Source organism: Phaseolus vulgaris, chromosome 8 (assembly GCF_051622355.1).
Source record: "Phaseolus vulgaris cultivar YP4 chromosome 8, ASM5162235v1, whole genome shotgun sequence".
NCBI classification, from domain to species: domain Eukaryota; kingdom Viridiplantae; phylum Streptophyta; class Magnoliopsida; order Fabales; family Fabaceae; genus Phaseolus; species Phaseolus vulgaris.
The window spans coordinates 9,287,203-9,299,847 of NC_143505.1; the positions used below are offsets into that span (position 1 = coordinate 9,287,203).

General features: G+C 34.0%; 1 protein-coding gene across 4 annotated transcripts; it reads left to right on the forward strand.

The window, feature by feature from the left end:
* The first annotated feature begins 3,351 nt into the window (after nt 1-3,351).
* On the forward strand, nt 3,352-10,279 carry SCAR2 (SCAR homolog 2). 4 transcript variants are annotated; one of them, XM_068631673.2, is made up of 9 exons: nt 3,352-3,693; nt 5,129-5,292; nt 5,400-5,523; nt 5,642-5,771; nt 5,910-5,971; nt 6,078-9,204; nt 9,286-9,372; nt 9,465-9,572; nt 9,668-10,279. In XM_068631673.2, the coding sequence occupies exons 1-9, from the start codon at nt 3,539-3,541 to the stop codon at nt 9,719-9,721; spliced, it is 4,011 nt and encodes a 1,336-aa protein (XP_068487774.1). In that variant the 5' UTR covers nt 3,352-3,538; the 3' UTR covers nt 9,722-10,279. The 4 variants fall into 4 exon arrangements, with proteins under 4 accessions (XP_068487774.1, XP_090150666.1, XP_090150667.1 ...); XM_090294540.1 differs by having other exon boundaries at nt 3,384-3,693; nt 5,892-5,971; XM_090294541.1 differs by lacking the exon at nt 3,352-3,693 and having other exon boundaries at nt 5,154-5,292; nt 5,704-5,771; nt 5,892-5,971.
* The last annotated feature ends 2,366 nt before the right edge of the window (nt 10,280-12,645 follow it).

Genomic DNA, 12,645 nt, shown 5'->3' on the forward strand with positions numbered 1-12,645 from the left:
AGTCATCTATGATTATATAAAGAAAAATAGACCACATATTGACTAACCACCTACCGTCTAACCTATGTTAAGAGACCCTCGCTAGCTCGGAGTACAAGTTAAACACTCCCAACTAGGAACAAATGATGTTGAAATTAGTAGGAGGCAAATATTTTGTGAGAATATCAACTAATTGATTTTTGAAGGATATAAGCAAGATCTTCAGCAGACTATTGTTGGTTGATTTTCGCACGCATAATGTGACAATCGATCTCAATATGTTTGGTTCTCTCATGCATAACTTGATTAGATGTTATCTGAATAGCAGACTTGTTACCACAATATAGAAGAACATAATCTTTATGTACGATACAAATATCATTCAAAAGATACCTCAATCATTGAATTTCACAGGTTGTTGTAACAAGAGCTCTGTACTCGACTTCATAACAGCTTATAGCAACATCTTTATGTATTTAAGCAGCATGAAAGATTATTTTGAGAACTTATAACATACAACCCAACTTCAACTATACTAATCTCTCTTTGGTCTTCATATCCTAAATAGTACAAGATTTTGAAAAAAAGATGAGCTCAAGATTACAAATCAAATTATAACTAAAATTTGGTATACATAAAACATCTTGTAAGAATAATTTATCAGTTATTTTTACAATACCTTTATGAGTGGCCTTAATTTGTTTTCTAGTTGGCAATTTAACAATAATAGGATCAATGGTATGGTAAGACAAAAAAAATATTTAAGGAGAAACACACATATCATTGTCTCCCGAATCAATAATCCACCAATTTATATTTTTCTCAAAGATATTAACAAAGAACATTTCAGCTTCAATCTTACCATTGATATTGGAATTGTGATCCATTGATGTGAGGACAGATCCAAATTGATTGATATGTGTTGAATCAACATTGTTATCAAATTCTAATTTCTAAATGAAAGCTAAGAGCATCTCATATTGTTGTTGCGTGAGTTTAAAATCATATCATAGAAAAATGCAACACAACATCTTTAGTGCTTTCTCACACAGCTTCAACATTGTTGATGCTTTGTCTCAAATTATTGAATTTGTACCCAGGAGGAAACCCATGTTTCCTATAGAAGACTTCCACAGCATGACCATTCCTCTCGCAGTGAACACAACCCTTTTTGTTTTTGAAAAAAAAAAAAGCATTTTTGTTGTCTTGTGAGGGGAAACCATGTTTTATAAAACAAACTCCTCAGTGACAGAGTAATTATTACCATGGACTGACTCCACAAATAGTAATTATTACCATCAAGAACGGGTTGAACAAGGCAAGTGGTAGGATTCTTGCTTGGATCAAACAAACAATTTTTAAAAAGATTTGCCATGAAGTAGAAAGAAATAAAAAAATAAAGAGTCAAGAAAGAAAAGGATCTGTTTTGAAGAAAACTTCTTTTGCTCTTGATACGATAACAGAAAAACACAACAAGAAGAGAAACTAAGTTGCTATGTTCTATGACAGAATAGCGAGACGAATGTGAGAGAAGAAAAAGGAAAGAGAAAAGAGATAGAAAAAGAAAAGTGTTATTTCATTGAAATATATCTCATAATCCTCTATGACTATATAAAGAAAAAAAGATCGTCCACTGACTAACAGTTCATTGACTAACCGCCTATTGTCTAACCTATGTTAAGATAAAATAACTCTCCTTAACAACATAAAAAGATAAAAATATGATATAAAACAATCAACTTGATAGTCTCTCATACCTAACATAATAGTTTTTTTATAAAAAAAAGTCATCTTGCTATCATTCAATGCTTTCAAGACAAACATATTAATAACTAAAAACAAATTAAGCAAGAGACGATTTTAAACAACCAAACAATATTTAATAGTAAGATCAATTTACTGATATTTAAGTTTAAGATAAATTATTTTTATATAACACTTTATAAGAAAACGAAAGTAAAATATATTAATTATTTTCCATAAATTTAAATTGTGTAGGTTTACCTTAATTTCTTAAAATGTTTAAAATCAATACATATAAATTCAGAATGTAATATAAGGGAAACATTAGTATTTGGACTATAAAACATAAATGCAGTGATAATTGATATCTACAATACTAATAATGGACACCATTAAATTCAACAGACTGTATAAGTATATGAAAAATATATTAATTAAACTTTAAAATTCAAAATATTATTTGTTTTGAGATTAGAAAGAAATACTTAAGAAGGACACATAAGACCGATTTATTTTATTTTTTATTTTTCAGAATACTTATAAAAAATTTATGGATATGGGCATTGGATTAATCACCATAGCAAGTAGAGGAAGTAAAACACAAATTAGTGTGGGATTTACACAGTAAGTCAATATTAGTCTTAATCTAAAACTTCTTGTGGGGCAGACTGATGTTTTCAATCCGCTGACCCGCATTAGTCTGCTCCATATAATCCACGGTCCGCACGGATCAGCAGCGGGGCAGGGCGAACTGGCCCGTAGCCCACAAAAAAAAATAATTAATTGACTTGCCAACAATGATCTAGTGGAGGAGTGACAACTTTGAGTGAAAGAAAACTATGTTTTCACTCCAAACACAACGCAGGTCCAAAAATGCTCACAACACACGCACTTTCCTTTGCAGCGTTGTCGCTCGCTTTGCTTGCGACTCCACGTGGCTTCGCCTGCAACTGTCGTGCGCTACTGTCGCTTCGCTGCTGCACACCTGCCTCCACTCCTCCTTTACGTTCCAAAAAAAAACGGATTGATCCGCAAGCCCGCTGGCCAACCCGCATGAGGGACGGGTCATGAAAACCAGCCCGCATTTTGCGGGCCTATGCGAGGTAGGCCGACCCGCTTTACCACCCCCTAATTAAAAGTGTATTAAAAAAAATCACAAATTATATTTTTAAATGATTATTTTTAATTATTTAATGAATATTTCTATATAAAGTGAATAATATTTGTCATTATTATATTATTATTGTAACGAAATCCAAAAGCAACATGATCCAATACTACCTACCGCATCATAAGCGCCACAATGCGCGCTCTACCAAAGATCAGAAACGTGACACCATTATTACATCACCCTCTCAGATTTATTTTTTTTATATAATCACTATAAGCATTTTTTTTCTTCTTTAGGTTACATTATCAATACTTTTTTTTATATTATTGATATATTTATTCAACCATTAAACTCTATATATTAAATTGTATAAATATATAGGTAGAGAGTAAATAGAGTGAGAAATACAAATAAAGTATTTTAACTGTATTTTTAACCGTTTCGCAGCAAAATAATAAATAGAAAATAAATATATCACTTCCACTCATAACAGACACCATCACCCTCTTCACGTCTCTAACTTACACGCATTCCACCTTGTATATAATTCATATTCAATTTTTTTTAATGTAAAAAAAAAAAACTAAAGTCTCTCTCTTCTCTTTGTCTCTTTCATTCCCACTGCAAAACCACCGGAAAAAGCAGCTCTCTGCCGGAGAGAAGATCAAAAAACGCCAGGGTTTCGCAATTGCACTATCTTGGAGAATGCCACTTTGCAGGCACCACATTCGGAGTGCGCACGCACTGACGGATCCGGAGCTGTACGGCGCCGCCGATAGCAATGACTCCGAAGCGCTCCTGGAAGCTGTTGCAATGGCCGGACTCGTAGGCTTTCTGCGCCAGCTCGGCGACCTCGCTCAGTCAGTTCACATTCTCTCTCTAACTTCTCTTTCTGTAACTGCTTCTTCCATCTTGTGGTTGCTCAGTAGTTGCAGTTGCGCTCAAGGTTTCCTTTATCGCGCTGGGTTTAAAGGAGTCTTGCTGAGTTTGAAGAAAGAAATATCTCCATTAATGAAACATTTTAAATTTAATTGTTGTTCAGTTGTTGACGATGGAGTTTGTTAGAGGAAGGAGCTTTAATTTAGCTAGTTTTATATTTATTTATTTTTGGTCTGTTTGGAACTTTGTTAGCTGGTTCGGGTGGATGGAGTTGGTGAATGAATCGATTTTCTTTTTGTTCTCCGTTTTGACATACTTTGTGGTTGTTGTTTGATTTATGTGTTGTGTGTTTTAGTAGTCGAATCTGATCCATGAGATTAGATTTGGATTTTGTTTCCGTTTTGGTTTTAATTTGTCGTTTTTTGTGTGTTTTTTTCCTTGATTTTCATTAGCTTTTGGTTCTTCTTGCTTTGTAAGTTGCCACTTTCTTTAAAGGATGAAAAGCGAGAAAAAAAAAGCCCTGCATAGACTGTTTTAATTTCTGGGTGGAGGATGGAAAGATGTTGGATGGCTTTTATGTAGGTGTTTGATTGAACGATGGGTATATTACAACTCTTTGATTAAGTTTCTGGAATGAGGTTTTCGATTTGCCTGAAATGGAGTTGTTTGGTTTAAATATGATTGGACTGTTTATGCTTTTGAATTATGCTTTTGGGTATCTATAGATTTTTCTTTAAAATCACTGCAGAAAAAAATAAGTAATATTTAAGCTGGCTAGAATTACGGATGTTGTGATTTTTTCTTTCATGGATAAGGAGTGAGGGTCAATCTTAGGATCTATCAACAACCATCGTGAACTGAGCCCAGGTGGCTTAAGCCCTAGTTGATTGTTTTTTGGTTTTTTATTTTTAAAATAGTTTTAAAAAACTGTTTTGAAGAACAAAATAAGAAGAAAAAACATGTTTCGTAATATTAATTTGAAAACCTTTTAGAGAATGAGAAATAGAATTAACTGTTTCCTTGTTCCCAGAATTAAGAAAGCAAAAGCGAAAACAGAGACGGCCTGTAGGTAATTATGTTTTTCAGTTTTGAAAACAATTAAATTGAAAATAAATTTGAAAAAAAACAGTGTTTGTATGAAGAAGCTACGTGAACAGACATTTCCAGTGTTTTAAAATAAAAAAAATTATCAAACAGGAGCTTAATCTTGTGGATTTTATTAAAATGTTTCTGGTAGGAAAATTTATGTATCTCATAAGAGTGGCAGTAATCATGTAATTTTTTTTCCTTGCAATCCATTATTAGAAACTTAATTCCATTTTGTAGTGTGTTCCACATCAATATTTAGAATTTTAAAATATAATTCTTTCTGCTACTATTTTAATTTTTCTGCATTTAACTGTACTTTTTTGTCAGATTTGCTGCTGAGATGTTCCATGACTTGCATGAAGAGGTAATGGCTACTACTGCAAGAGGTCACAGTCTTATATCTCGTGTTCAACAGCTCGAGGCTGAAGTTCCAGCACTTGAGAAAGATTTTCGGTCACTAACTCATCATTCATCAATTTATACAAATGGAGGTTATATTAATCAGTATAGTCCTTTTGATTATTGTTTGTGTCTCCAATATTTCACCCATAGGTGATAATGTTCCGTTGACAAATTTTAACATGTTTCTGCATTGCAGGAATTGAATGGCATCCCAATCTTCGGTCTGAACACAATCTTGTTACCCGAGGAGACTTACCTCGATTTATAATGGATTCATATGAAGAATGTCGTGGTCCTCCAAGATTGTTCCTTCTGGACAAGTATGGTGTCCAGATTCTTAGAAACAAATTCAAGCACAAATAGAGGATTTACTACTATACTTAGTAACTTTTGTTATAGATATTTGAAATTTGTGTTTTTTTCTTTTGGCCCTGAAAGGTTTGATGTTGCTGGGGCTGGGGCATGTCTGAAGCGTTATACTGATCCCTCGTTCTTTACAGTGAAGTCTGCTTCCTCTGGAACAGCAACAGGAGAAGTTCAAAGGGAAAAGAAAATTCGTAAAATTAAGGTACTAATTGCTGATTCTACAACTTCATATCACAATTTTCTGGAAAATAGACTTAAATAGCACAGAAAACAATTTATGGAAAATTGAATATCTGCAACTTTCATTACATATTATATATAGTTTTTTTCTTGTATCCAGCAAAAGAAAGCAACACGACTGCAGAATGGTGAAACCCCAGAAGTTGTACCATCACATGCAAAGTGAGCTCCAATAATTTTATTTTGGTACATTAATTATCTTCTGGTTTTAGAAATGCAAGGTCTTTAAATGGTTATTTATTGACACAAAATTCGATCATTATTGCAGACTGCATGAGTTGTTTCTCGAGGAGCGTATTGAGAATGCTTTTAGTGATCCTGCTCGTTTGGTGAAGTTGAAAAAGAAACAGTTGAATGGATCTGCAGTTGAAGCAAAAACTGACAAAAGTTACATGGAGAAAATTCTGGAAATTCACTCACCTGATCATAAACTGGTATGTGAAATTCCACAGCCTGGGCAATTGGTGTTAGATGATAGTCAAAGTGGGATTAAAACTCTTGAAATCAGTAGCATTACTTCCTTGAATAGGTCTTTGGGAAATGAAAACTTGTGTTCAACACAGAATGAGCAGGAACTAGAACTGAACCCATACACAGAAATGGATAGGGAGACAAGTGGATATATTATGGAGGTGAATGAACAAATCTCGGGTGGTGTAACAGAGGAAATGTCTTCGAATTATCTCAAGGTAATTGATGAAGCAGAATTGGTTTTTGATGAAGAAAAGAAAAGAGAATGTAGCTACCACTCTGATGATGTGACTAGCGAGGTTGATGATTATATGGATGCATTAGCTACCATGGAGCCTGAATTGGAAACAGATAATGAGTATGGACCTATGAATAGCTTATTAGATATTCAAAATTTAACAGATTCAAGTGGCAAAGGAGAGCCTCAAATGCAAGCTCAGTTTTCAGATTCTCAATCATTTGGAGACTCTTCAACTTCTGAAGAAATTAGTTCTTTTGAACAAGATAGAATTGGAGAGCATAATGAAGGGCAAGGTCTGTTGTTAGATTCTCCTTCAACTGGAACCTCCTGGGAATCCGATGATAATTGTTCATTCACAAGAGTTAGAAATGTGGAACATTCTCAATCACAAGTGCAGTTTTCAGATTTTCAATCTATGGGAAACTCCACATCGCAGATTGAAGATATGCCATCCAACCAGTTTCTCCCAACTTATGAGTTGCAAACGACTTATTGTCGTGAGTTTGTCATGCATGATGATGCTCATGTTCGGCGTGAAGCGATTTCTGATTCTATACCAGTCACTGCTGGTCTGATAGATTCCGGACATTCATCGGTGTCTTATGATCTTGGGGCTGCATCACCAGCATCCCTACCTGCACAGAGTCAATCAGATGAAACACCATCTGGCCCTGAACTTCATTTAAGAATAGAAGATGATGAAGAAAAGGAGTGTCTTGTTGAATCTATAGTGGCCAGACCTGATACTCTCTACCCAATAAGAGATGATGCTTGCCCAGTGGTTTCCTTTGATAACAATCCTTCAAACAATTTGAATGTCTGTGATCCTTATGTCCATTATAATGCTCTGTTACAAGTTTCTAATGAATTAAACTTAGCTCATGAAGGTGAATGTGGTGATCATTCTGAGATTGAAGTTATGCAGGAAGAATCTCCTAATGAATACTCTTCTGAAATGTTGGTTAGTGAAGATGTTGATATTCATGGGGAGGATCCAATTTGCCCAGCAGTGGAAGTAGACCTGAATCCAGGTACTAAGCTGTTGCTTGATGGCCGAGATTTAAAATCTGAGGACGATAATATAGCTACCCAATTGAACTCAGAAGATCTGCTTCCTGCTGCAGAGATTACACCTAAGTGTAGTTTTACAAAGGAGCCATGCTTAGATTTTACACACGGAAACAAACCAGATTTAGCAGAAATTGAAGTTCCGCATCCTGATCAGCAAGGAAATTTTGAAGAGGCGCCAAGGTTATTCGGTGAAGAAGAAATAAGTGTATCCACCTGCAGTTTGGATGTAGTTGAAGATGATGGTCATATTGAACCCCCGTCTTCTGATGTAATATCATCTCCAATGAGTAACCTTACAAAGTTGGAAGAATCTCTTTCTATTTTAGCAGATCCTCATGAGAAGGAGATGATAGTTAATGAGGTGGATAATAGAGAATCTTTGACAGAATTAGCAGCCCAGAAGGTAGTGGATCAAGTAGATATTGCTTCTACTGAATTTCCATCAGACATGAACAGATCAGTTCCATGCTATCCTCCTGATTCTGGAATGTGGAATAATATTGAGCATTCATCTCTTGAGAAAATCCAATATAGCTCTTCGATCAATGACCTGAAAACAGTGCCTGTTTGTTTGGACCAAGACCCTCGAAGGTCATCTGATCAACGAATTAACCCAACAAAACATGTCATGGATCCATCAGAACCACTTATTTCTGACTTCATACGCAAGGCAACTAAAAAACATCTTGAGGAGATGGCACCTATGCCCCCTCTGCCTCCAATGCAATGGAGAACGGGCAAGGTTCAACATGCTTCCCTGGTTACACAGAGAGAAGAAGCAAGTCTAGCCTCACTCCAACCAATACAGCCAAATAAACCTGATGATAAGTCTCAATTTGGTTTATTTACTTCTGAGAAAGAAACCCTGCCATATCAGAATCTATTTTTACCTGTCATGGCTATGCAAAGCAATAAGTATCAACATTCTTCTGGGGTTTCTGCGGGAATTTCAGAGAATCCTGTTGCTATTCCTTTTCAATTTCCTGTAATGTTAAATGAAGCAAATGGTCAATATAATTTCCTGGTAGCAGAGCAAAGCCAGATACAAAACCCTTTCTTAGCATTCCGGGACAGGCCTCCACTTGGCTATATTGTTGCTTCGGAGGGAGAAAAAACATTGAATTCAAATCCATACTCATCAACGCTGCCTGCTGTGTGTGCTATTTCTGAGGCTGATCCTATTTTTCAGCAAGAAAAACCAACACAATCTCCAAGTCAGTTAACGGAAGGTGACAGCTTAGCAGTTAAAATGGATAGACCTGGAGAATTGCATTTGGTGCTACATGAAGATGTTCCCCTTTCTCCAAAAGAGAAACCAGCACAAACTCCGAGACTGTTAATGGAAGGGACCAGTTTAGAAGTTAAAATTCCTAAGCAGTCTTCACTTAATCTGGAAGGGAGGATACAAGAAGATACTTCAATCTCACCCGTGTCCCCTCCCAGTCCAGGAATTGAGCACTCAAATCACAGTATGCTGCCTTCAGATGGAGAAATGGCGTCTCCATTGGATACATCTGCTCGGACTGAGATGCCAGATGGAAAACCAAAGAATAAGCGTCCTCTTCCCCAAGATCCTGTAATTGATCCTGTAGCTGCTCTTGACAAAAGCAGGGTAATGACAGTTTTCTTGTTCTCTTACCCTTTATGTAGTCTTAAAATCCTTGCATGACACACTGCCTTTGAATCACTGCAGTTGAGGAAAGTTACTGAAAGGGTGATGCCCCCCAGAGCAGCAAAGGGAGATGAAAGAGACTCACTGTTAGAAATTATAAGAACTAAGGTTAGAGCTAGGAACTTTTATCTTATTATTCATGATGTTCGTACTTTTGTATATACATTTTAAATTTTAAATGTGTATACATTTTTTGTCAGTCCTTCAACTTGAGGCCGGCTGCGGTGAACCGACCACCCAGCATTTGGGGTCCGAAAACGAACTTGAGGGTTGCTGCCATCCTGGAAAAAGCAAATGCAATTCGTCAGGTCTGTCTCTCACTCTGTTTACTGTAACAAGCGTTTGCTCCTCAAACCCTTCTCCCAGCACCAACTAACTAAGCTAATGCTAATTATTGAATTAGGCATTGGCTGGAAGTGATGAAGATGATGATGCAGATAGTTGGAGTGATTCTTGAAATTTAGCACAGAATGAAAAGTTCTGTAACAAGTTATTCACCTATGTAATGAATAGGAAAACTGGTGATACAGTCATACAAAAGATTCTTTATCCTACTCTATATTCATATACAACACATATTCCCACCCACCCTACACCTCCCAATTTACACCTAGTTGCATGAACAATGTAGCAGGCAAATTGCGTAGCATCAGTTTCAGAGCCTTTTTCGGAGGTGAAACTCACTTCACTCAGATTCACGCTCAGCGTGCAACCGCAGTGTCAAACAAGATCAACAATTCTTTTTTCTCCTCCTATAAGAACGTGTACTATCTTGTGCTTCTTGTAAGTTTTTGGTTTATCAATTTTGTAATCCGTTATCTAGTGCTTTTATCATATATATATATATATATATATATTAATGAGAAATAGAGAGAGAGAGAGAGAGTTTTTAATGATTATGTATGGTTAATGTAAATAAAATTTAAATATTGGACATCATGAAACAAACAGTAATTTATGATCACTTGTAGTATTTTATTGATAGTTAGAGATAAATTTTTCATTTTATTTAAAATGGATTTTTAAAATTTTGAAAGATTTTCAAAAGGTATATATAATTATAGTAGATTATGATAAAATTTTGAAGTTCGATGAAGTTTATCTGAATTAGAAGTGAATTTTCAAAGATTAAAAAATTTTTATGATTTTTTTTTGGATATTAGGGTTTTAATTTTAATATTTATAGTATTATTTCAGAGATACTAAATTTAACTTAAATTATTTAAGATTTGAAAACGAAACATAATTATATCACCTTTATAATGTTATTCACTGAAGCGAAAAGTGTGAACACAAATAAAAATTGTATTGAAAAAAAAAAGTTCTAAGAAATTTCTCAGGTGTTTGTACCTTAAGAATTAGATAGTAAAAAGTACTTAACAATATCTTAAAATGAAAAACATATAAATGCTTAATACCATTTATGAAGAACTGGGTAAACACAATATTAATGTGCCTCCCTTTATGCGGCTATAAATGATATGATAATAATTTTTAGTAACTGAAAATTTGGTCTAATTTTAATATCAAGGTTTAGTAAATAAGTTTTTTTTTGCCATTAACTTATAATGTTTTTGAGACACAACTTAAAATAGTATTTTCTAAAATGGTTAGTTTTTAATTTTTATATCTATTCTCTTTAAACTATTTATTAAAAGATATTTTTTTTATATATTTTTGTTTCTTTTTTTCACAACTAAAATGAAATTATATTATTTTAATATAAGATATTTTCTATTTGTAGCTTTTATTATATAAAATCTTCATAATAATAAAGAAAAATTAGTTTTTTTTTATATATTTTATGTTACATATTCATTTCAATTATTATATTATTTGTAATAATATTTTATTATTTTGATATTAAACATCAAGATATTCAAAGATGATCATTTTTTTATATTACACTTTCTAGCCATTATATTAATTAACATAATAAATGTATGGTATCTATTTAGAGTTATGTATTTTATTTATTTTAAATTTAATTAAAAAAGACAGCCTAAGATGCATAATAGAATAAACAATATAACAACTATATACTAATTGAAGGTAAAATACATTTAAAATTACTTGCTTATAAATAAAAATTAAAAAAAATAAATTAATATATCAATTATATTTATCAACTACTTTAACATATAAGTTTATCAAACGTTCATAATATAATAAGTTTACTTAACAACTCTCAACTACAAAGTTTTAATTTGAAGCTAATTTTTATTTTTTAATTATTTTTTCAAACAGTTTTGCCAAATAACCTTAACCTTCTTTTGTAGAGTTTCTTGATTTGCAAATTATTGAAATGTTAAAATTAATATCTGTTCAACTAATTTTATTACTGTTAGATGGTGGAGATTCTTTCATACTACCTTGTTGTATATGCATGTGTAATGTCACTCAATATTTAATTTTACGAAAATGTTTTATTAAGACATGTCTATTAACATGCATGCTACATATATGTGACATTGAGTGAGAATGTGACTTATATGATTCCAATAGCACAATATGAATGATTCTTGACATTCTTAGGAATCATCTTGAGTTGGATATGAGATAGGCACTTTAAGATAGAATTGGATCAAGGTTCTATGATCAAGAACTCACCAAGACTAGTATCAAAACCCAAACTCATATGGAAGTTCTATGTATTGTCAAATTGAACCGAACAAAATGGAAGAAAAGGCAAAGGCACCGAACAAACAACACAAGAACAGAATTGCACCGAACAAAAAGGTTAGAAATGAAGAAGAAACAATGAAGGACAGCAAAGAAGCAAATGAACCGAAGCAAAGCACATATGAACTGAAAATGCCGAACTGAAAAACAAAGGAAGCAAGCTAAGACATGAACATAAAAAGAGAAGGAAGGAAGGAGAAGAGAAAGCTCATGAAGATGGAGGAATGGTTGGATGATCACGCCACTTAGAGGATGGTGACTCCAAGATGAGTGTGCAAGCCGCCACTTGAGGTAACCATTGGACTCTCAAGATAAGACTAAGTGAGGAAGGCACAAAGCTCTCCAATTCTCTCAAAAATTGAGTATAGTTTCTCTAATCAAAATTCAGATCTGAAAAATACAAAGGCAGCACCTTAATTTATAGCCTAGAGGTGCTGAAATGCAAAGCTAATTAAATTCAAAATTCCCCCCAAATACATGAAAGTGGCGCCAAGCATGAGGAAGGTGTGACCTCCTCTCTCACTTTGACACCTCCCTATTACTCCTACACCTCTCTACTAACGCACACCCCCCCTAAGACTCCTAACTAAAGACCTAAAGATGCTTTAACAAAAGAGGTTTCTAATGTTTCCCTCTAAGCACCTTCAAACAAAGAAATTACAAAAAGAGAAAACAAACGTCCATTAGCTCCTAAAGCTT